Source organism: Canis lupus, chromosome 12 (assembly GCF_003254725.2).
Source record: "Canis lupus dingo isolate Sandy chromosome 12, ASM325472v2, whole genome shotgun sequence".
In the NCBI taxonomy this organism is placed as follows: domain Eukaryota; kingdom Metazoa; phylum Chordata; class Mammalia; order Carnivora; family Canidae; genus Canis; species Canis lupus.
Genome location: NC_064254.1, coordinates 10,957,390 through 10,982,965, shown reverse-complemented (window position 1 = coordinate 10,982,965; position 25,576 = coordinate 10,957,390). Strand labels below are relative to the sequence as shown.

Genomic DNA, 25,576 nt, shown 5'->3' with positions numbered 1-25,576 from the left:
TGCCCTATCCTTTGTGCCCTATTGGGTTGCTCTCCAGTAGGACTCTGTGAGGCCAAGTCAGCATCACCGGAACACTATCTTCTGGATTGCCTTTGGCTTTGGCTCCGTGGCCGTGCCAATGTGTCACCCCGCCCCAGCTCCCTGCCCTGGAGGCAAAGCAGAACAACTGAACTAGAAGACAGAGGCTACAAGTTTGGGGGAGACAGAGACCCAGGCCTATGAAAATCACTTCCCTTACTTTATTTATGACTTATCCCACCCCATCCCAAACCATTCAGTAAGAAAAGGAAAAAATGACCAGTGATTGGGCCCAGAGAGATACTAGTGTGGGTGAGCAGCTTGCCAAGGCTAGAGGAGGCCTGTACAAGATCCTCGGAGAAAGGAAGGTATCATTGCAGTGGCCCCCAGTGTGCTAATCCACACAGTCCAGCCCTTTCTGAGCACCCTCCGCCCATGTGTGGGTAGCAGTTTGCAGAGGCTCCCAGCTAGTAGTTGGTTGGGTGTAGAAGGCCTGAGCATGGGGGAGTTAGGGTGAGAGGACGCCTGGTTATAATTAAGCAGCTTGCACATTCTTGGTTTTTCCATCGAACTGGTCATTCCTGCAGATGGGTGCGGACACTGGCCTTATGCTTCCTGGCAAGGGTGCAGCAGAGGCCACTGTCTGGCTCGCAGCCTAGTCCAGGCTCTTCCTGGGTCCCAAACCCTGACCTGACTCTGGACTTGCAGGATTCCTGGAGGAAATACACAATCGGTTAGCGAAGTCTTGTTCTCTGTCTTGGAAGCTGTCCTGTTTGACGAGGAGACAGAACTACGTACTCAAGAGAATACTTTGCAAGAAACACAGCTGTGATGTCATTTTCCAGGCATTCTTAGTTCATGTCTCTGGCTGGAGAGTAGTCACCTCAAGGGCAGGACCTGAGTTAATGCTTACTCTCTGGCTTTGCCTGACACAACACTGGTAAAGAAAGGGTCCTTGGACGAGCTCGAGGCTCGAGGCCTGGATTCAGATGGAGGCCTCCCTTCCTTTTGCCTCCAGGGGGATCTTTGGCAGCAACCAACTTCTCCCTCTACTCCTAAAAAAATTATTCAGCCTTTACCCACTGTGGAAAACCTTTCACAGAAGCAAAGATCTGATTTAAAAACAGTCCCCCTTTTCCCGTAGTGAATGTATCTTCCTTGTGTATGTGCGATAACAGCACCATCACAAAAGTTTTTTCAGTCTTGAGAGGACGACGGAAGGGCCCTCTGTAAAAGATCCTGAGCCCAATTCTCTCACCGCTCCATGTCTCTTTTTAATTGCCTGGGTTCGCTATAGATCGCCCCAAATTTAGCCACAGTCCAGAGCCTGTTTCCCAGCAACCAAAGCTCAGAACATTTTTCCTCTGGATACTGTTCCAGCACCAGTTTCCTCAGTTAATTAGGCCCTTTGTAATTAGCCTTAATCGGCTTGTTAGGGGCCCCTGCTGATAACAGCCCAATAGCCAGGAATCCCCAGGTAGGACAAATGAGCACTGGGGGAATGTCAGCCCACTAACCCTGCGTGCCTGCTGAGTGGACAGCAGGGATCCTGGAGAGGAAGAAAGGGCAGAGCAAGGGGAGGGTTAGAGGCAGCCCCTTGCCTCGGTTTTGCATTTTATCTTGGACTTGATCCAAGGCACAGAATCCAGGAAGGGCTGGCTTAGAACTGTGTCTACAAATGAAGAAAGTGCTCCTGACAGAGCCTTCTAGGAATGAGATTCCTGAGCCTTTGCTTCACGGGATTACAGAAGGAATTTCGGGGATACAGTAGAAGAAGGGGGGCGACCAGCAGCCAGGAGTAAGGCTGTGGGATTGGACCCATGCAGAACAAGGAATACCAGTGCCATGAATGCACGTCAGCAGAGGATAGTGTGTATCCCATAGATGTGGGCTGACTTGGAATCCCTTCCGCAAGTGGCCAGTGACATTCGTTGTGCACCTACCTAGGATCAAAGGCTGCTGTCTGTCAGAGAAGAGGAAACTGAGAGCCAGAGAAGTGGAATACATTTGCCTGAGACCACAGGATGATTCCTGTGGCAGAACTGGATTTGCAGATTGTAGTCTCTTGACTGAAGTCACCCCTTTTTTCACAGCACAGTGACTTTATCTGGGAAAAGCACATTCAGGTGTTTCTAGGCTTGGGCCTGGAAATTCAGCCCAGGAGCCCAAGGGTGGATTCTCACCCCCTTGGGCAATCTCATGACCAGGAGGTCAGGAAGATGGACCCTGCTCTAATGTGAGCGTAAGAATGGATTTGCTTGACTCTGCCTCTCACTTCATAGACGCCCTTGTTGGACAGATACGTGTACACAATACTATCTTGTGCACTAAAGCGCAACCCACAGGACTACATAGAAGAGCCATCTTTTACTCTCTGAGCACATGCCCCTGCTGTGGCCCCTGCAAACCCTCAGAGCAGGAAAATGCAGCCCGTTCTAATCCAGGACCGGTGGTTCAGAATGAATGCTCTCAGATGGGGAGACCGAAGACCCCATCACAGAGAAGCAGCCCTAAAAACCACCGAGGAGTCAGGAGGAATTCCCTTCCCCCATGAGGCTTGGGGTCGCCCATAACAGATGGTCCAGGAAGCTCCTTCACATCCAATGGGGTTGCAGCTAGCAAGCCATCTAGAGGCATGAAGGGACCCTTTCTTAAAAGTAGACTTGGGTGTTTTAACACTGCTTCTTGGGCAGTAAGCAGATGACGACTCCTCTCCTGGCATGTGGTGGAAGCAAGTGTATCCACACCAGAGAGACTATGTGCTGGCCTGAGAAGGATGCATGGCCCTGTTAGTGTCTCACCAGGTCCCAGAGCTCCACTCTAACTTAGGAAACGTATTGTCTGGCTGACAGAGGAATGGATTCTCATTGATCTAGTTGGGTGTTTCCATCAGCAAAATGTCCCCTAATTCCCCACCTGAGATGCAACCCAGAGCTGCATGGGCTTTGGACCTGCAGCAGGGTAGCTTGACCAGGGATTCACCTGATGTGACATATCCCCATCATGATCCTCTTCCACCATTATATTTCTTTTTTTAAGATTTTTTTTATTCATGAGAGACACAGAGAGAGAGAGGCAGAGACATAGGCAGATGGAGAAGCAGGCTCCCTGCCAAGAGCTAGATGCAGAGCTTGATCCCAGGACTCTGGGTTCATGCCCTGAGCCAAAGGCAGACCCTCAACCACTGAGCCACCCAGGCGTCCCCACCACCATTATATTTCTGATTCCTCTTACCTCTTTGCTATTTTGATGGATACCTAAAGGAAACCATGGCTGCTCTTTGGTCCTTCAACTAAATTGTTGGTAATCCTTTCCGTCTCTTTCTACCTCTGCTCCTGAGCAACGGGAACATATGCTTGCTGGGACCCCAAGGCCTTGAATATTAGACAGAATTTGAGGAACACTGATGGGACCATTCTAGAAACCCAAATCCCACTGACCTCCTCTGCTTATGTCCACTTCAGCAAAGCTGCTTAATTCACCCAGCCTCTCTTCTCCCTATTGTGATGGTTACACAGCCAGAGATGTCCCAATCTCCAGAACCTGTGGAAGATGCTTCTTTCTGCTGAGAATTGATCAGAAAGCCACTTTCTTTCTGGAAATAAACAGATAAACTTACAAACCAAATAAATCAGGTGGTGGTGGCCCTGTGCTTTGGAGGTCTGAACCAGTACAACTCTGCAGAGCATATTGATCTGGGGACCCATCGCTCCGTCACACGGAGAAAGTGTTTATTTCAGAAATCTGAGTTTATATCACACTCACATATTCTCTCAAGGAACCTGAGTCACTAATTTTGGCTGAATCTTCCAAGGGGAGAAACAGTTCAGGTTTCCTGTATGTTCATCTTCAACAGTCAACCAGGAAAATCCTGGGCTTATCCTGGTGAGGAAGGCAAGTACTATGGTTGGTGGATTATAGCTCTGAGACGTGGAGGAATGTCAGAGGGCCAACCATGTATCCAAAGAATCAGATGTGGAGAACTCAACCAGAAAAATGAGGCAGAGTTTTCTGCAAACAGCCACAGGAATTGAGCCTTCCCTGGAGCCCCTAGAAATAGGACTTATCTTAGAAGTAAGCTTTATTTCTTACCCCGAACAGGCCAAGATCACCCATATGATGATCTGCATATCATGCTTTCTCATTTATGGAGGTTAAAAAAATGTGAAAATCAAGTTTAGCCACCAAGGCAGATGCACCAACCCAGGATTTCTGGGCTTCTTCCTCACCAGTCTGCAGATCTATCAAGGGGATGGCCCCACTCCCCTCTCCAGCCTCATCTGCTTGCCAGGAGTTTATTAGATAAACTGTACTGGACTACTGCTCCTTCTCTGAACACCTCCATTTCCTCATCTGTAAAATGGGTAACAGTAATGCCAATCTTACCAGGGTTATTGGTAGAGCCAAATGACTAATACCCGTCAAGTACTTAGAATCTGGCACATAGTAAGCACTTAGAAATGCTTGGGTTTGGTGGGTTTTTTTCCTAGCACAGTGTCTTGCATGTAGTAGACACCTAATAAATACCTGCTGAATGAATGAATGCATCATCTTGTTCTTGCCTCTCACTTTTGTCTCAGCCACTTTTTCTCCCCAGAATTCTTTTCCATCTCCTTCTTGCCTGAACTGCTTCTGTGTGTCCTTTAAAACTCAGCTCAGGTATTTTTCTCTACCTGGAAGCCTGACCCTAACCTGAGCATGAGGCTGCTTCTCTGTGCCCCATTGGCACATGCCCTCCACCTCATCATTGCAGCCATTACCCTGAACACCATGGGCTCCTGATTTTTCTCCCCACTAGATGGTGAGCATCTTGAGGGTGGAGATTGCCGAAGCTGCCACATCTTGAGGAGCACTTACTACATGAACACTTGCAGTCTTGAACAGCAGAATTACAATTTGTTGAGCACTCACTGCCTTCCAGTTACTAAACTAAGCACTTGTGGTGCGTTATCTTCCTTCACCTTTGCAAAAATCACAAAAGCTAAGGACAATTAGAATTATTCCCATTTGTAGGTAACCAGACTGAGTCTTGGGTTCAGTAACTTGCCAACGTCAAGTTTACATAGCTGGGATTTTGAACCCAGGCATCAGGGTTGCTAACCATTACACTATGTTGGCTTTTTGTTCAAACAAGAGTTGGATATGGATTATATCACTTCTAAACAGTCGTGTTTTGTAATATAACTAAGTAAACCAGCACCTAAAAGTAGGGAGAACTTTGTGTGTTCTTATGATGTTTCTGTTCTGTTGTAGGTTCGGACAAGTGGACCTCCCTCGAAAGAAAACTGTTTAATAAAGCACTAGCCACTTACAGCAAAGACTTTATTTTTGTACAGAAGATGGTAAGCATGCTTTTTCCAGTCACTCACTTAAAATTGAAGTTGGGAACTTCTATATCTAAAGACATAACAGAAATATTTGATACTTGTTGAACACTCTCACAAAAAGGATGTCTCCCGCCTCTCTCTGATGGAGGATGTTAGGGTTGTTCCAGTTTCGGGATATACTGAAGAAGGAGAACCTAGATTATTTGGACACAGTGGTAGGGGGTTATATATTTATTTTAATAAATACATGTAATTTATAATCTATCAGAATAAATAGAACTGGGCCTGTTGGTTTACCATTTACATAACTTATTTCATGTATATTTGACAGATTTATCGTGTTTTGACCATTTTTTTCTGAGACATTGGATAAGGGAAGATGTGTGCCTTCCCCCTAGCCAGTAGCAGAGTTTCTGGTGTTGGACCTGTAATCATGATGACAGTAGTAATAAAAACAATATTTTGTATATACAGCATCTCACAACAAAATAGAATTCTTCTACACAAAATCGCACTTCTATAGCAGATAATGAACTTCATAGGCCTTAATTGGCTAAGAGGTGGTTCAGGCTAAAAGTTAAAATGATTCCAAGAGTGTTTCAGAAAGTCCGTGAACAATGGAGCCATATTGTGTTATTAAAGTCATTAAAATGTTCAAGTTCACAGAGAACAGAGCTTTCAGGTAACAGCTCCCACTGGCTCTGGGCTGGGTCAAGCCAGTGCCACCCAGTGGGTGTCTATCTCCTGTCCCTAATCTAGGGCCTTCCTGATGGACAAGAATCAAAACAGGCAGACTCTTCTCTCCCACCTGCCTCTCTGCAGATCTGTATTCACCCCTGCCTTACCCTACCTTGGAGGCCACCACACTCTTTGCTGCCCCCGTAAGCTCAGCAGCTTCCATACTCTCCTCTTTTTTGAGAGGGGACCTCAAAAGGAAACCTCCTGACCTGTCAGAGGCCCTCCCCACACCTTGCAGGGCTACACCTTGTTGACCAATCATGTGTTGTGTCATGTATGGTGCTTGCCAGGCGACATGGCTTTTTCAACAGGCACTCTCCAAGACAATGTCCCCACTCCCTGAGCAGCTCTAATGTAGCAATTCAAGGTATAGAGTGATGTGAAGGAGGCATCTTCAGGAAGACAGGACTTCTGGTGTTGCCCCTCATCTCTCACGGTTTGGGTGGCTGGTTCCCCACCTCCAGAAGTATGGCCAGCCATTTATCTGCCTCCAGAAAAGCCACATTATTGAACCCCCCCTTGAGCTTGGAGATACAGGAACTACACAACAGCATTTTTTTTTTCTCTTTAGAACACATGTACCTTTGCCCCCTTGAGGGAGGTCAGGGCAAGGTTTGTTTCCTGCAGAAACTAAGCTCTTGTCGTCATAACTTTTGCCTTACATTCCTGTTCGATTACTAAGGCACATTTTTCATAAATAGATTTTGAAGGTCAACTAGCCAGAGAGCCACGTACGCTCAAGCGAATTAAATGAAAAAGCATGCTGCTTTATGGGTTAAAAAAAAAGAATGAGCTCTCTATGGGCCGACATGAAAAAAAAATCTTCAGGCTATATTGTTAGAAAAATCAAGTTGCAAAACAGCATAGACAGCATGCCACCTTTTGTGAGAAGAAATACGCTTTCTTGTTCTTTGGTATATGCACAAAGAGATTCTGGAATGATACCGAAGAAATTAAGAAGAGGGGCTAGCTGTGTGACAGGGGTGGGAGGTGAGAACTACATGGAGGGAGACCAGGCCCAGAAGGAGGTTTTTCACTATCTACATTTCTTTATTGAATTGCAAACATCTAGTACCTATTACAAAATTAACTTTTCACAAAAGCCTGCGGCTTGATATGCGCTGTGTGCTGCCGAGCTGATCTAGAGATGGCTTTCCCGGCAGGTGAAGTCTAAGACAGTGGCTCAGTGTGTGGAGTACTACTACACGTGGAAAAAGATAATGCGCTTGGGGCGGAAACACCGGACACGCCTCGCAGAAATCGATGATTCTGTGGTGAGTGAAGCTGCTCAGTCGCTGCTTATGCGGGCCCCGCTCCCGCCCCACACCCAGGTTAGTAAGTGGCTGGTGTTTGGCTCAGCTTTACTGAGGTGACGACAGTGAGCGGGTGACAGGCCCACTCCCTTGTGGGATTCAGGCCTCGACTTCCTGGCACAGAAATGCAGAAGGAAGGTGGTTCTGGGTTTGCCCCATACCTTAGTGGTCAGTTAAGTGGATGAGGACTGGCTTGGCTTTCTTTCAAGGCAGGCAGGGTCAAGGGAGTGAACCCAGAGTAGTCCCAGCCTTGACTCGATGCCTTATAAGTGGGTGCCTTTGACAGCCCAGGATATCTTCCCTGATCCACCACATCAGAGGTGCTGCTAACCAGAGAACCAGAGCCCTCGGATTTTACCACAGCATCCTTTAAGCACGACCAAGGAGGAGCTCTGGCCTCTAGATAGTGCCAGGAATTCTCAATTATTGAGGAATAGTTAGGAGTGTGTGTGTGTTATTCTAATCCTTAATCACTATTTATCCTCGACTGATTTCCTTCAGTGGCAGATGATCCAAAGTTGTCTGTGTATTAAGTATACACTAAAGACATAATACACTAAAGACTTAAAGACTTTGAAATCGTCTCTGAACTCCTAATGCATGGCTTCAGTAATTACTATCACTTTTGTCCTTATGGTTAACTCTTTTTTTCTGCATCCATAGCCAGGGGAAATCACACATTGTGGAAAACATTATCTGTCATGCATGGGTGTGTGAAAATGGCATGTCTTACAACAGATTAGTAAACTCCAGGCTGTCACCATTGGGGAAAGTGTTTGGAATTCATGGTTGTTGTGAATATCTGTGATTATACTTTCATTCCCAATCATGCCCCAGTTGTAAGTGCTGGCACATTCGTGGCTTATTTTCTTTAACAGACACTTAAATGGCACTTTCTATGTATCGGGCATTGTGCTAAGCCCTTTATGGATACTGACTCATTTAATCCTCATAGCCAATCTGTCGGGTAGGGAGCTGAGGCACAGAGCCTAGATAACTTAGCCAGGTCAAATGGCTGGTGAGCATGTTGGCTGATTCCCTGTGTGATACTTAAGAGCAGTCAAATGCAAATTCTTTTAGAGAAGTATAAAAACTTGGACTCATTAATGCCCCAAGGTCCAAGTTCCTACCTAAGAATGATCCTAGCTATGAAATATACACACATATTTGAATTTATGTTCAGACCAGATATCAAGAAGAAATCAGCATCCGTATCCAAGATAATGGTGTTCTGTGTTCACGGTTTCACATGACCAGGGCTTTTGTTTGAGTGGTTGAAGCAGTGTTGTCTCAGAACTGTATAGCATTGCTCTCACCTGTGGTCTGATGTTTAAAAAAGCAATGTGGCCTCTTCTGGTTCAATCAGCTGAAAGCAGTTGAATTCCCACAATGTAAACAACGATATGTATGTGGTGCTACGGGTGACCCAAGGATGTTAACTGGCCTCTGTCATCACACACACACCAGGAGCATACACTGAAGTTGGGAAGAAGTGGCATACACAAATAGAAGCTTTAGCATGAATTCCAAGAGTGTGCAAGCAAAGTAAGACAAGAACCAGAAGGGCTTGGATAGGGCCAGCCTCTCTCATCCAGCTCCACCATTCTACAGGCAGAGCTTTGAGACCCAAAGAGGGAAAGAAAGGGGTACCTAAGGTCACGCAGAGCATTACTTTACAAATGAGTGGCCTAGACAGCAAACAAGGAAGCATGAAGAATCCTGCCCTTGCCGATCGGGGACCTGGCTCCTAACCCTCCTGACCTATAAAATGGAGCAGATGGTTTAGATGATTTGGAAAGTCCCTTTCAGTTCTGAAGTATTCTGGGCTCTGTCAGAGTCCTGTTTTGGAAGAAGGCAAAATCAGAGGATATGGTTTCCTAAGGCAAAATTATGTCTCTCCAGTTGTGTGTTACCAAGTGCCTAGAGGAGTTCCTGGCATCATATGGCTACTCTAAATATTTGTTGAACGAATTGAATGAACGTCATTCCCAGATAGGAGTCACTGTGGACCATAGCAACGGTCCCTCTCTGAACTCACTACAGGGAGTTGGGGTGAACAGAGGGATTCAGAGCAGGGGATTGCTGCTAAGGAAGTTGTTACCATCTGAGGAAGAGGTGCCATTGTGGGCCACTAGCGCTCTGGAAATGGTGCAGAAAGGCCCAGGCCAGCATGTAGCCTCAGACTGAGGAGGAGAGTTTAAGATGATGCCCAAGAGACCACACCTTCTTGGGCTTATTTGCCAGGTGCCAGCATTAAGCTGGATCAGGAGCATCCCCACCTTTGTTACCTTAAGGAAAACAAAAAGCTGTGTGCAAAGATGACTCAGGCCCACCAAAAAAAAAAAAGTCTCGATTTAAGGCCAGCATTAACATGGTAGCTCACAGCTCCCTTTCAGTCACTGTGAAGGCACAGTCAGTCTTCTAAGGAAAGTTTGCAAAGTAGAGATGAAAAATTGGGATCATGCAAGAAATGAGGAGGGTGCAGAAGGCATAGTCCTGAGTCCTGCCACCAGGGTCCTGCCCTTTGTCTTCTTGGCCTGCCTGGACACCTGGGATAGCTTCCTGATCATAGGTCCTCAGTATTTCATTCCTGATGGAATATGATGGAACACACTCAGGTAGTTCAGGGACTTCTATGGGGAGAAGGGAAAGGAGAGTTTGGGAGGAATGGCTGCTCTTTAGGTAGTCAGAAGGCCAACATAACACAGTAGCTTACCCCGCTGAGTAGACTTCTGGCCTGAGGCCACAACAGACCCTACCACCTTGGAGGCAAAAGGAGGGGACTGGGTGAGCTCTATTAAGGACATGGAGGCAGAGAGTGCTGATCACACCTTCCTGTCTCCTGCCCAAGTTCATACTCCCAATCAGGGCCAATCTGTGAATCTGCTTGTAAATTCAGCACAATTCAAGAAATTAAGTGAGAAAACAACTGACTTTGGAAGACAGCAGTCAGGACTCCCAAGGGCAAAGCTCACTCGTGATCTGAACACCTAAGTTACTACAACATGGTCTACTGACGGGGTGCTTGGAAAATCTCCTGCGACCCTTTGACATTTATAGGTAGCTGTTTCCAATGGTTTTGAGGGGTTTAGGATCTCCATGTTTGGGCTGGAAATCTAAACTGTGTGCAGATGGACACCTGTTCCCCTGTGGACTTTTGCTACGGGCCCAATAAATGGAGAAGGCCAAAGTTTTGAAATCACATAGTTTAGGTTTCAATCTCAATCCAACTTCTTTACCAGCTATGTGACCTTGGGGAAAATTGTTCTTTGGCCAATTTCCTCATTTGTTTAAAAAAGGAAAATTTGTACAGGGTTATCATGCACACCAGAAATTTTGTGTATATGTATGTGTGCACACGTTATGTGTGTATGTGTGTGGTGCCTGATTTATAGCAGGCATTCAACATGTTTTCATCCCCATCACCATCATCATCAGTAACTGTGACACTCAGATTTGTGTCTCTGAGTAAATTTGGGCTGTCAAGCATTTGTATTTTAACTTACAAGTGTCTCATAATGCGAATTCCATTTGCATGCCTGAGAAATAAGAAATTATCCTCCTCAAGACACTCTTACTGCAGACACTCAAAGTTTTAAGCACCATGTTAAATATATCACCATCTCCACATCTTGCATTTACCCACCTTCTACCAATTTTGGGATATTATTTAACGTTTTATTTCACAATACATCATGAAATGGCCAACTTGTTGATACAAAGTTGTACATGTTAGGATTTTTGTCCTCCTATCTTCGTATCTCTTAGTCACTTTGGTAAGCCATATGGCTTGATGATAAATCATTTTGTGAACGTGTATAGATAGATTGCCAGTTGAAATAAAACCTATCTAAATTCCAGAGACATTCATAATCACAGTACAGTATAATTTAATCTGTAATTTTGTGGCTATATGGAATATCTCTAAGAGTTTTTAAGCAAAAAAAAAAAAGTCATTGTGAGAAAATTGTAATTATAACAAGCACTATAACAAATGCCATTGTCATTAAAAGTTATTGTGTAATCTATTTTAAGTGCCTAGCTAGAGGCCATGGCCTGCCGATATTTGAGTTCACAAAGTTCCAGTTCTATAAAGGAATGGAGTGAACCGTTGGGAGTTCGACATAACGTGGTTTTACCTGAAACTCCTTGAGGTTCAAAGATGATGGATTCACATGGGAATCAGACTATTTAAGTTAAATCAACCCGTGTCATAAGAGACCTTCATAAGAGACCTTCAACTATAGTTGAAGTCATAGGAGACCTTCAACTCATATATCATGAATCACTCTGTGAAATGAAGTAGGCCAACATCTGTACTCATTGAAGTCTTTTCAGCAAATGTAATCATTACTAGTTAATCATAACTAACCCACTGGAAACTGAAGCCATTTCTTAAGTACACCCTGTTGCTGCAGCATCTCAAATATGCATATATATGATATTAAATGCAGACCCCGGTGGAACAGTGCCAGAGTGTTCAACGCCCCATGTTTACTGGCATTGTCTTTCCCCCACCCCCAATCCAAACTGGAGAGAGAAATCTGTGGTTTCTGAATCCCAGGGTATTGCTCTACTCTTAGAAATCTTCATCCTTTTCGGGAATTTTCGCTTCTGAGTTCTAAGAATCGTAGGTTCCCCCAGGGTTACATCACTCTCTGGGATAAACCAGACTGGAGCCCATGTGCTTTAGGCAGAGCCTAGCAGATACAACTGACCTGTGAGGGTTGGAGGCAGCAGGACATGCCTTTTGTTTCCTCATCTGTAAAATGGGGGGATGTTTCCAGCTGGTTGGGTAAAACAGCAAACTTGAAAACACTTTGTAAACTGTGAAGTGCTGTGCAACAGAAACTGGAGTAAGATTGACATAACCGAGAACTCCCTCTCCCTGAGCCTCAGTCCTTTCTCAGCCTGGAGGAGCCAGCCTCCCTCTTTGAAGACAGAGAGAGCAGAGTAATGTAGTTAAACAAGAAGTAGGAGGAGGGCCTCCTGCATTTCTGGCCTCCATTTCAGCCCTCCCACAGTAGGACACCAGGCTGCTCCAAGGACTTACTACCTTGTTAATTCTGGGGAAGGCAGGACTTCCTGCTGTGTTCTCTACCTGTTTGCTGTTCTGGAAAAGGGGGAAGGGACCCAGTAGCAGCGAGTAATATTTTTCATGTGCTTTTTCATAGAATGACTCTGAAAGACATTTCTCCAAGCGCATAATGAAAGTTCAAAAAGAAAGAAAAAAAGAAAGCAGGGTAGAGGGACGTCCCTTCCTCTCTTCTCTCCTAAAAGTCACTGCCATTCACTCTTGGATTCTATTTTGACAAGAGCAAGGAGGAGCCCATCAGAGCACTGTGGGTTACATGTTATCCACAGGCCGTGGGTCAAATCAGACATGTAGGGCATCTCGCATGGAAATGTATCATAAGGCCTGTAAACAAATCATTTTATGGGTCTTTAGTCTCTCTCCAGAGGGGTTTCCACAGTATCACTGCGTGCTTGAAAACCCTCCTCACTGCTCTGGGGAGACAGGGCTGCTCACAAGCGAGTTTTAATCCGTTTCAAGGCCTGCTGGTCTTGAAGAAGGGGGAGAAATTCTACACACAGAAATCTCTCCTCTCTGCCTTAGCATATTTTTATATAAGTGGGTGAGGGGACCCAAAGTGGAGCAGGGGGACTTCCTGGACCTCAAAGCCCCCAGGCGTCCTATGATCGACCTGGTAGAGACAGTAGGCCCTTCCCAGGGGGCTCTGTCACCGTTCTTCAGGCAGAGAGACACCCCCCGCCCTCCACCGCCACTGTGTTCAGCCCCTCTCTCCTCTTCTGGCCCATGACTGTTTATCACTAAAAATGCCATTTGGGTGATGTCCCCTCTTTTGCTTTTATTGCCTTACCGCCAGACAAGTGAAGAAGAGGAAGAGTTAGAGGAGGAGGAGGAGGACCCAGAGGAAGATAGGAAATCCACAAGAGAAGAGGAGAGTGAAGTGCCCAAGTCTCCTGAGCCACCACCAGGCCCTGTGCTAGCTCCCGCGGAGGGGCCGCCCCTGCAGGCCCTCGGCCAGCCCTCTGGCTCCTTCATCTGTGAGATGCCCAACTGTGGCGCTGTAAGTGTCTCTGCATCATCCTCTGGGGACCTGGGACTAGGAGGGCAATTAGCGGTGTCTGGCTTTAAGGACAGTGCATTTTAAAAACAGTGCACTTCTGGCAAGGAAAGCTTCACAGAGAGGGTTCCACGTTGCCATGGGCTCTTTTTCTAGTGGGGAGATGTTGCTGTGCTGCATGCTCAGGGGCCACAGTGAAGGTCCCTGCCTGCAGGACGAATGTGATCCAGAGCCCTTCAGCGCTGCAATGCATGGTTCTGCAGTGAGCCTTGGCCTCCAAGACTTAACACCCCATGTTTCTTGGTGCCTCTCCACTCCCCTGGGCCATGTGACTCGAGGTCAGGCCCTGTAAGTATGCATGTAAATGCCCCAGGGGAGCCCACAGAGGAGGCTTACCTTTTTATAACGAATTATCCCCATTCCTGGCCATCTGACCCGTCTGGAACGTTTGCAGTATTATTCATTCAAATGTCATTAATTTGAAATTTGAGAAAGTCAGTGCAACAGTGTAGCTAAAGTGTACCTGTGTACTCTTTGGGGGAGAACCAAAAATATTTTACTAAGCAAATTAATCATGTAAACAGACCGAAAGGGTGTCTATGATTATTTAACCTAGTACTTTTCAAGTACATTGGAAATATCATTTAGAGGAGCACCTGGTTGGCTCATTGGTTGAGAGTCGGTCTGCCTTTGGCTCAGGGTATGACCCTGGGGTCCTGAGATCGAGTCCCACATCAGGGCCTGCTTCTTCTCCCTCAGCCTATGTCTCTGCCTCTCTCTGTGTCTCTCATGAGTAAATAAATAAAATCTTAAAAAAAAAAAAAAAAGAAAGAAATATCATTTAGCTAAAATAAAACAAATTCACCATTTCATCATTCTTAGCACTAAGGAAGGCCCTACAGAGTCTGCACTAGCCTGGCCTAAGGCTCCCAGTGTATTTTAAAGGATATATATATTTTTTTAAGTTGCTAACTTTAGACTTTTCAGTCCCTCACCAGTCCTCCACTAGCCTGAATTATTAAACTTTTCCTGAATCAGATTTCTTAAAGCCAGGCACACCTGTACAGGTGAGTTCTAGAGGTATTACTCAGAAAATGAAAATGTTCCTCCTTCACCAGAAGCCCTGTGTTCTCCAAGCTGATGTTCATCTCTGCTTGTACATTATTATCCAGGACAATACTGTTTTCCAGAGTGTATTGAATGCTGCTTGATGAGTCTGTCACTTAGATGGAGAAAGCAGTAGTCTTTAAAATATTTAGATACTAAAGCAAAAATTCACTTGATTTATGTTTGAGAAGAAAATGAAGAAGTAGGAAAAAAGATATATACATTTTGCATTAGCTTTGAAGAGAACATAAGAAATTGCTAGCTTGTCTCTTTGATGTTTAATGACCTGGAAGCATCACCACATCATTTCCATTTTGTATAGAGCGCTTCCGTTCACTCACATTTAAGATGTGACTTTAAATGACAGTATTTCTGGATGAATTTGTTTAGAAATTCACTGTCTTGTCAATTCATAGTTTTGGTGTACAGTAAATTCTTGACTGAGGGGAAAGTCAAGTCATCTTTCACTTTTCCCAATCAGAAATGCTCAGCAAACTGGATCTTTTTAATGATTTTTAAAATTCACAGGGAAAAAGCATGTTGGTTTTATTCCTTGCCTCACCCTGGAGGCTTTGGTTGCTAAATCAGCCATAAATTTTTTTTTTCTGGTAAGACCATAAACAGAGCTCATGAACTTCACATAGAGCAAACCACCGACAGCTCAGTGGGTATGCCTGTTAGCTGATGTGTTTAACAAGATGGAAGTTGGGGCTCCTCGAATTCAGGGGAGTGGATTGCATCTCTTTACAGTAGTGGCACTCAACTGAGAATGATTTTTGTTCCCCAAGAACATTTGGCAATGTCTGGCAACATTTACGATAAATCTGGAGAGGTGCTGTTGGCTTCTCCTGGGTAGAGGTCAGGGATGCTGCAAAATGTCCTATTTAACACAGCAACAAAAACTGTCTAGCCCCAAATGTCAGTAGTACTGAGGTTGGGAGAGCTTGCTCTATGGCACACTTCAAAACACTGTCCAGATCCTTCCTCTTTTTATCAACCTGCAGTAAAACTTGGGAGTCTGAAACATTGCATCCACAATTGGCCACTAATTGAGGCTTGGCCATAACGTACAGAATTTATCAGAGCAGCTAATCCAGTGTCTCTCCAACTTTGTTCTAGGGGCTCTAAGGGATTTCCATGGGGGGGGGAGATAGAGCTGAGCCAAGAGGCTCACTTTTGGGGTGCGGGCTCTATTTCAGCCAGAGCACCTCTGCTTTTAACTTCCAGCTTTTGAGCAAGACATGATTTGTTTTTGTTTTGTTTTGTTGAAGTAAATGAAAGAAAGGAGAAAAGAAAAGAGGGAGGGAGGAGAGATAATTGCCGATTTAAAAAAAAAAAATGGAAAGCTGGTCAACTCCCCCATCTTACAGATGAAAAAAAAATCAGGTGTACAGAGGGGAAATGGCCCAGCAGCCTTCCCTTTGAGACAGAGGTGCTGGCCCCCCTCTGGACGGTAGCTCTGTCCTTCATACTGCACCGCACCTCTTCTTGTCTTCAGATTGTAACGACAATGTGTTTTTTTACGGGCACAGTGTTTGTAGCTGTAGTGTTTGACCTTGACTTTTTGTGCATATATCCAAAGTTTGCTTACATGAGAACCGCATACCCTGTCGTCATTAGACACTGTTTCAAGTATCATGTGTTTCACCACTGAGTAACTAATAACCCTAATTTCCTTTTCAGGACTGTAGATGTCATGTCACTCCCTTTCTTCCCCAGGTGTTCAGCTCCCGACAGGCACTGAATGGCCATGCCCGCATCCATGGTGGCACCAACCAGGTGACCAAAGCCCGAGGTGCCATCCCCTCTGGGAAGCAGAAGCCGGGCAACGCCCAGAGTGGGTACTGCTCAGTGAAGAGCTCACCCTCTCACAGCACCACCAGCGGTGAGACAGACCCCACTACCATCTTCCCCTGCAAGGAGTGTGGCAAGTAGGTGCAATTGGATCAGGGACTAAATCTAAGTTTTTGTGATGAATAATTGCTCTGTAGAGGCCAGGCCAACATGGCCTGAGGTTTCTTTAGCTAGAAAAAGAACCCAGTGTCTCCAAATACTCCCGCATATCATCCTTGCGGTCAACACGGTGCCTTAGGGTGGGTGGACCTTGTCTCTGACTCAGAATATGGTCGTTCTGATATCCTAATGCCTCATAAGGACAGACATCTTCAGAGCAAACCTCTAGTAACAAAAACTTCACTCTTCTTCAGAAATGGCGGGTGGGACTCTGATTCCCGCTTCATCTCTTCACACCCAAACCACATTCACTAGTGTTGCTGTCTCTTGCGTCCCTGCTGAGTGGTTTGAGAATGGCTCTGAAACACCCATCAGGAACTATCCTACCACTCCCAGCCCATTCCTGTGTCTGGGGCAGACATCACTAACCCATTGCTATACTCTTCGCTGTCATCTTAAGATAGGACCTCACATCTTTTCCATTGGGATGTTTCACGCAGGCACAGCCCATTGATCAGGATGACTCATGAGATAAAGCCTCTTTGTCATGCCTGCCCTTTCAAGTATGATTCAAGACAACTGAGAGAGAAAAACTGACAGTAGGCTGTAATAGTAACACCTCACATTTGCTGAGCACTCATTTTGTTACATGCTTTATGTGCAGGAGCTCATTTTAACCCTCACACAGAAACTCCACGTGATGCAGAGACTATTTTTATCCTTGTTGTACAAATAAAGATTGAAAGTTCGTTAAAATGACTTGCCTCAGGGCACACCCCGCAATAAGAGCAGAGCTGAGATTTGGACCAGTCTCTGTTCAAGTGCAGAGCCCGGGCTCCTGACCACTGCTCCATCCTATTGGTTTGTTTGTTTGTTTGTTTTAGGGAGAAAATACATTGAGGGGCACCTGGGTGGCTTTGAAGGTTAAGCGGCTGCCTTCGGCTTGGGTCATGATACCAGGGTCCTGGGATTGAGCCCCACATCAAACTCCCTGCTCAGAGGGGAGTCTGCTTCTCCCTCTCACTCTGCCCCTCCCCTGCTGGTGCTCTCTCTCAAATAAATAAATAAAATCTTCTAAAAATATATTATTGATGGTAAAGATGCACAGGGTTCTCTCCCACAGCATCCGCTGTAGACTTCCGCTTCTCAGTGAGTCTGCCTGACTTGGAGGAGTTGTCATGAATGACTTCCTTTAGCATCCCTAGTTGTTAAAATGAGGCCAAACTGGGACCTCTGCTTAGAATACTCACCCTCGTTAGGATATTTCAGACAATTTACTAGTTCCTGCTATTTATCAGGTACTATTTGCCTGGCAGTGTTTTAAAGGATTTTTTCAGGGATCCCTGGGTAGCTCAGCGGTTTCGCGCCTGCCTTTGGCCCAGGGAGTGGTCCTGGAGCCCCGGGATCGAGTCCCGTGAATGCGTGAAGCCCATTTCTCCTTCTGCCTATGTCTCTGCCCCCCTCCCCGTGTCTCTCATGAATAAATAAATAAAATCTTTAAAAAAATAAAGGATTTTTACATATATTAATTTAACCTTTAGTACAGTAACATAGCCACTTTTAGTAACTTATTTTTTTTTAAGATTGTATTTATTTATTTGAAAGAGAGACAGTGAAAGAGAGCACGAGCAGGGAGGCGAGGGAGAAGCAAGCTCCCTGATGATCAGGGAGCCCCGTGTGGGGCTGGATCCCAGGCCCCCAGGATCATGACCTGAGCCAAAGCCAGATGCTCAACCGACTGAACCACCCAGGCACCCCTATAGCTTCTTTTTTACAAGCAGAGAAAATGAGGCACATCTGAGTCAGGATTCAGGCCTTGCAGCCTGACCCAGGCCAGCGCTCTCAGCCTCTGAGTAAACGTAAGTCTGTTTGGTGGCACTCACCATAGGGAGCTGCACCGCGCAGCGATCTTTCCTCTGAAGCGTGCATCTGAAGTGCACAGAGATGGGGGAGATGGTTTTAGTGCAGCTCCCCTGTGTTCTGATACCCTTCAAGCCAGGACAGGGTATCATCTTCATCTTAACCGCAGAAAAGTGAGCCCCCAGATTGATCATTAGGCTTCCTGACTTGAAGTAATGAGCTATCTTCAGACTGACCCCCCTTTTATCTCCTACCTATGCCCTGAGAGGAGCCAACACCTCCACTCACTTCCCTACAAACAGGCGACAACTCCTTATTCCACCAGGTGGAGACAAAGAACATTTTAACAAACAAAAATTAGCATTTGGAGCTTTCTGGCTGTCTCTCAGTGACATCCATTAAGTGTTTTTCTTGTCTTGTTTTTATGTTGCTTGGGACCTTTTAATACCATAACTCTAGTTAAGATTTTGAGGAAAATAGAAATATTTTCTGTGGTTTTCCGGAGTAGGAATAACAGGCGAATGTTTGCAGAGTGCCTATTTTAGCTGCTGAAATTATGTTCATTACATTAAACAGTTTCAATATGTGCAATTGTGATTCATCAACTCTGCTTGTCTTAGAAATGAGAGGGTTTTTTTTTTTTTTTCCTTTTACGAGCTCAGGAACGAATGCAGGTTATTTGTGCCACCCCCTCTCCAAAAACAGTCTCACATCTGGGCAAATGGTTTCTGAAAAAGGTTCAGAGAGAAATATTTTAGGCTTTGCAGGCCATACTATCTGTGTCACAATTATTTAGCTCTGCCGTTGCAGAGCAGAGCCACCAAAGACGGTCCATAAACAAATAGACATGGCCGTGTTCCAGTAAAACTTTATTTACAAAAATTCAGTGGGCTGGATTTGGTCCACTGACCATAGTTTGCGGGCGCCTCATCCCAGAGTTTCTCAACCTCAGCAGTGACATTTGGGTCTGATAAGTCCTTGTTTGGGGACTTATCAGGCTGCCCTCCGCATTTTAGGATATGTAGCCGTGTCCCTGGCGTCTGGCCACTAGACTCGAGAATACCATCCTCTCCTTGAGTAGTGAGTCAGAAATGTCTCCAGACCTCACCAGGTGTCCCCGGGGAGGCAAAATCACCCACAGCTGAGAACTACTATTTCGTTCTAAAGCTATTTTGTTCTAAAGAAGTAGGAAATTATGATAATATGATGACCAACGAGAAGGGGTCTTAGATGAAAAGGCATGGTGGGTGCAGCTCAGAAGTCAGGTACAATGAAGATGGAATGAAGGGCATTGGATTTGGCCACAGAGAGTTAGTTATTGGCGACCTTGAGGAGAGGGTCTAGGCAGCAGTGGAGGGGACAAGCATCCAGTTGGAGAGGGTAAAGGAAAAGGGGGGAATATGCCAAGTGTGAAGAGTTTTTAAGAAATTTGACTGTGGGAAAACAGGGATAGAAGCCAAAGACAGGTGACGGGTTCCATTTTGGGAACTATCAGAGCTCAGTGCTTGATTGAGGGATTCTCAGGTTTGTGATGAGGATAGAAAGGAGGAAGCTAAAAGAAGAGAAAGGTGTGTGCTGCAGACCACGGGTGGACAGGAAGGCCTTTGAGAATTCATCCTCCATTGTCACAGAGAGGAAGCCAGACACACTGTATAGCTGTTCCTGTCCCCGTCCCCTTTCCCTTGTAATGCTTGGAGAGGAGAGGTGACGGGTCACAGGGGCAGGAGGTCCTATGTGACCCGGGGACTCTGTCAGAGCCACCCAACCCAGATTAGACCCCGTAGGATGCCCGGATTTCCATGAACTCAGAGTGCCTGAGTCTCACATGCTTCCTTTTCTTCATTTTTAGAGTCTTCTTCAAGATCAAAAGCCGAAACGCCCACATGAAAACGCACAGGCAGCAGGAGGAACAGCAGAGGCAAAAGGCTCAGAAGGCAGCTTTTGCCGCCGAAATGGCCGCCACCTATTGAGAGGACTACGGGGCCCGCGGGGGCGCCGGGGCTGCTGCCTCTGGACCAGCTGAGCCTGATCAAACCCATCAAGGACGTGGACATCCTCGATGGCGACGTTGTCCAGCAGCTGGGAGGCGTCATGGAAGAGGCCGAGGTCGTGGACACGGATCTCCTCTTGGATGACCAAGATTCGGTTTTGCTTCAAGGGGACGCGGAACTATAAACCCAGCTTGTCCCGTGAAGAAGGCCAACACCCACGGCCTCCGTCTTCATTAATCAGGAACCCTGGACTCCCTGCTCGTTTTGTAACCATTTTAAACTACCTGTTTAAAAAAAAGTGGTCATTTCATTCAGGTTTAGGGGGAAAAATTTTTTTTTCAGTTTCTTTTCCTTTTATTTAAAAATAAATGTTTCTATGGGAGGTTGGAGGGAATAAATAATTGGCACAACTCTATTTAAGAGGTGTTTCATCTGGGCTACATTCCCACGAACTCATTCCTGGCAGGGAATAAACCTGACCTTCAATGTTCCTTTGCTTTCAGATGTCAACCATCCTTGCTGCCTTTTATCCCAAAGCTTGCCGTGAACGTGTGGATGTGTATGCGTGTGTGAAGCAGGCTACCCTCTTCGCGTTGGGGCCTCAGGCCATCTTTTTCCCACTAAGAGTTATTTTTGTTCTGTTCTGACCTCATTCTATAGTTTGCAGTGAACTCAGAGTCTCTGCCGGGAGATTCTGTGCTAAGGAGTAACTTTCCAGTGAGCAAAGCAAGCAAGCCCTTACGTTACACGGCTTTCCTTCTAGCACATACACCATTTGAAAAGTTGACCAAATGTGAAAATAAGTTTTCTCCCTGCCTCGCCTATCACCGTTGGCCCGTTTCCAGGAGTACTGCATATATTTCAGGCTTTTACTCCTCGGCAATGCTTTATGGAGGACCTGGTTCATGAAGCAGGTGCATCCTCTTCCGTGTTCCCTGGGGTACTAGTTGGCTCTGATTTATGATCGGCAGAGCCGTCTAGGGGAATATAACCCCAACTGTCAAGTTGCCGGGGCTGTTTAGGGAGAGTGGCTGAAGGGGCACACATTCTGGAACACCGAGAAGTGTTCTTTTACCCAAAACCTAGACTGGAAGAACGTTCTTTTTTGCAACACTGTTAATGGCCCACGGAGTTCTGAAAATTACTTTGTGCCACTTGGAAGTACTGTGAAACCTCATTCACTGGGATTTTGCTGTAACTCACCTTTGCTGGACTGTTTCTAACAAATTTAGTAGCAAATACAAGTGAGATAGCATTAAAGGCCTACAAGAATGGTTTCAGATACCATTTTAGCTACAATATTTGCATTCAAACAATGAATGTATTCATGCAAGTCATTTACCAAAGCACTTCTAGAATTCTCCAAGCTACATAACTCTGCTCTGCTTCCTCCCGTCCCTTGTAGCAGGGTTGCTGTTTGTACCTAAAGGTAATACGCATGTCATCCTTCAAAAATGGCATTTAGCTCAGGCTTTTTTGAGCTGAGTCAGTCTGTCCCATCCCTCTGTTAGGGCCAATGAGCACGTGTCTTCAGCCTGGGACACAGCCCAGCAGAGGGGACTGCCCCTGGCGGCTTCCCCTGGAGCCTTAATGGCGCCTGACTTCGGGAAGAAGGGCTTCCAGGCCTTGCCCCCGCCCAAGGTAGGCTGGTTCCCCGGCTTGTGTAGATGTGGCCCACCAGGCCAGGCTTCTCTGCTGGTATATTCATTCGTAGCTTGACATTAGAATGTCAGCACAAACCTGAGGACAGGACCTGAGCACCTTTTAAGTTTGCCTCGGGCAGAAGCATTTAGCACACACCCGCGGCAGGAGCGGCCTGCGTAGGCAGTGTTCTCTGAATCTCAGGAAAGCCACGGACAGAAGATAAATATAAAGGTTCTTTTCACTTCCATCATTCGGTTTTCAGAAAAAAAAACGGGGTGGGGGGGAGTCTTGGAGGTTTCGTTGATCTTTTTTTATAGGCAAAACGAAAGGTTTTATTCGCTGCCCTTTTAGACAAGGTTATTCTCTCGCACGTTTGGAGTTGGAACTGCTGAGGCCGTGTGCGTCCACCTTGCGGCAGAACTGCCCCAGAACCACTCCGTAAGATCAGCTGATGGCGTCTGTCCCGGTGACTGCTCCCCCTGCATGCCGGCGTCTGAGAGTGATTCTGGAATGGTTCTGCTATCAGGTCTGTGGAAGCTTATCTATCAAAGGAGCAAACACCCAGAAACATGTTTATAAAGCAAATGTACTTGCTGTGTTTGGAGACTTGCCCAGCCGTTCCACTTTTAAACATTAAAAATAAACTGAGTTGCCAAGGCAAAACTGTAGTGCACAATTTAATTTTGATTTTTCATGCAGTATAATGTAAGCATCTTTGACTTGAAATAACCAAAGAACTCCTCCTTAACGAGACAGTTCAAATTCCTGAAGTAGTATTTCTTGACAATATCAACTTAAAAAATTGACTTCATGGTAAAATATTGCACTTATTTCTTTTCTGAAATGATTCCGCCTGCATGTATGTGTTGTGTTTTTGCTTCCCTCACCCCTCCCCACCCCAAAGAACTTCTCTTCCTAAAGATTAATGTCTTCAACACCGTTACTGTTTACTATCAGATGGTTTTTCATTAGTGAATTTAGACCTCTTTGAGAAAGCTTGTATATAAAAAGTTAACAGATATATTTTATGGAAAAACCCATCTTATTTTCAAATATATTTAACTGCTGTTATATTTTATTAGAGGAAGGTTGTAAATATTTTCTAGGAGTTCTATTGTAAAGAAAAGTATTTTTGAAAAAAATTAATGTAATAAAAAAGAAAACATTTTTAAATAGTGTTGTGATTGCTTCCTGTTCTGGCTTCGTTATGTTCTATTCTCAGCAAATGACTTGCATGCCTTCCCATTTCAGGATGTAATTTATTCAGGTTTGCACTATTATAAGTTGACATCATAATATTTAGTGTACTTAACTGTATTTTCCCCGGAATGCAGGTCCCTTGGTCCATATCCAAAGCACTATGTATTAGCATCTTCATAATTTTTTCTTTTGTAACGTGTGTATTTTTAATAAGGATTTTATGTAACATTTTGGCAAAAAGAGGACAGTATTTTCTAGTGAATTTTATAATACATTTTGCTAAAAATGTTTCTTCCTAGGTCAGTTTTTGTTAAGGTGAACCAAAAGTCCTATTTTACCAGGGGTTTAAAAAAAAAGTTTGAAGCTTGAAAGCAAAGTTATATTTAAACATCCTATGTAACAAACAAATAAAGATGTTTTATAGACTTGTCCTAAAAAGGTGCATTCCTTCAAAACAAAACTTAGGCATTCTAGGTTGGTTTTCCCCCTGAGTGAAAAGCATTTTTTTTTAAGTTCTCACAATCCTTTTTTCAGAAAGGAGCCAGAAGAATTTTACTTAAGAGTTTCCAATCATTAGCCTCCTCAGAAATTTATTACAGTTCCTATAGATAGATATTCATGGAACAGAGATGTAACCAGATAGACACTGTCCTATTTACTTGTGAAAACCTGATTCAATACTGCGTCAGCTGCTCGGAAAATAAACTGTTACCTTTTTTGAGTTTCATTTGGCTTACACATTCCTTCTTTCTAGCCACTGAAGTGGCTTCTCAATGCTGGACGAATGCTAGTTTACCTGTTGGTTTCTATAGGCCAGTTTAGAGGTCTGCCGAAGAGATTAATGGCTCATTCAAGCGCCCCCTACACACCTCCTGGAGCCAGGACATAACATTTCTGCTCTGAAGAGAGGATGAGCCCCTTGGCGGGTTGGTGGCCTCTACACTATACTGCCCGGACTCCAGCTTAGGAGGACTCAGTATCCCGCACGGGTAGCTCACAGCAAACTCGCCACAAATTCCCGTCCACCCTGGTGTACGTGCATTGCTAGTCTGGATTTCCGAATTCTAGAGTGTGTTTACTTTTTAATGATTAAAGACAAACTTGAGGTGCCATCCAGGCGCCCCAATAAATAAATCTTTTAAAAAAATAAATAAATAAAAATAAATCTTTAAAAATTTAGGAGAGGGATGCCTGGATGGCTCAGTGGTTGAGCGTCTGCCTTCAGCCCAGGGTGTGATCCTGGAGACTCGGGATTGAGTCCTGCATCGGGCTCCCTGCGTGGAGCCTGCTTCTCCCTCTGCCTGTGTCTCTGCCTCTCTCTCTCTGTGTCTCTCATGAATAAATAAATAAAATCTTAAAAAAAAATTAGGAGAAAGCATAAATTCTGGGTTTTCTACAAAATTTGCTTTATGTGGAGCATACCTGTTTAAGACCTTGATCTAGGTTCTTTTGGAGGTTTTTTACTTTCATATTTAGCCATCAGTTTTAGAAAGTTCTGTATAAATAAAATAGCTAGGGACTCCTGGGTGGCTCAGCGGTTGAGCGCCTGCCTTTGGCTCAGGGCGTGATCCCGGGTTCCCGGGATTGAATCCCACATCGGGCTCCCTGCATGGAGCCTGCTTTTCTTCCCTCTGCTGTGTCTCTGCCTCTCTTTCTGTGTCTTTCATGAATAAATAAAATCATAAATAAATAAATAAATAAATAAATAAATAAATAAATAAAATAGCTACTCCTCTAGAAGCAGTGTGCTTTTAGCCAGTGTTGTAGAGGCTCACATGTGCAATCTGAAGACATTTTCCTATGTTTTTATTTATTCATTCAGTACTCATGAGCCCTGAGTCTAAGACATTATTCCACACTGTATTATACATGGAGGAAGAGAGTATATAAAGATGACAAATGTTCCTTCCTTCCAATTTAATACTTAGAAAGAACATAGGAGGGGCCTGGGACTTGATCTAATTCCACCACTGGGAAGAGCAAAGGTCATGTTTTATTAATAATCAACCCCCATACCACCTCTGCCTCCCCCAGCAATGTATATCGGGTGCTCAGCAACGATCTGTTAAATTGGTTAATTATAAATAATAGTAACATAAATAAATTGGTTATTAATTTCCTCTACTCTTCCAGATATCCTTATTGGTGTGTGTGTATGTATGTAAATAAAGCCCCTTGAGTTTACCTAAAGTCGATTCTGAATTTCAGACTCCCAGTCTACCTTCCTCAGCCATAGCCAGCCAGCTGAAGTGTGCTCTAGGACCGAGGATGGGTTTTAATGTTGACAAAAGCAAAATACAACTAAGAAGGTGCATTAAGAAATCAAATAATATGTT

At 44.9% G+C, this 25,576-nt stretch overlaps 1 protein-coding gene across 1 annotated transcript in view; it reads left to right on the top strand.

Moving 5' to 3' along the window:
* Positions 1-23,665, top strand: part of TRERF1 (transcriptional regulating factor 1) — a 206,502-nt gene extending 182,837 nt beyond the window's left edge. The window contains 6 exon segments of the mRNA XM_025418797.3: positions 5,272-5,360; positions 7,247-7,357; positions 13,285-13,488; positions 16,312-16,523; positions 20,255-20,369; positions 20,371-23,665. Coding sequence (XP_025274582.1) covers positions 5,272-5,360; positions 7,247-7,357; positions 13,285-13,488; positions 16,312-16,523; positions 20,255-20,369; positions 20,371-20,580 — 941 coding nt within the window. The 3' untranslated portion in view covers positions 20,581-23,665.
* Positions 23,666-25,576: the final 1,911 nt, after the last annotated feature.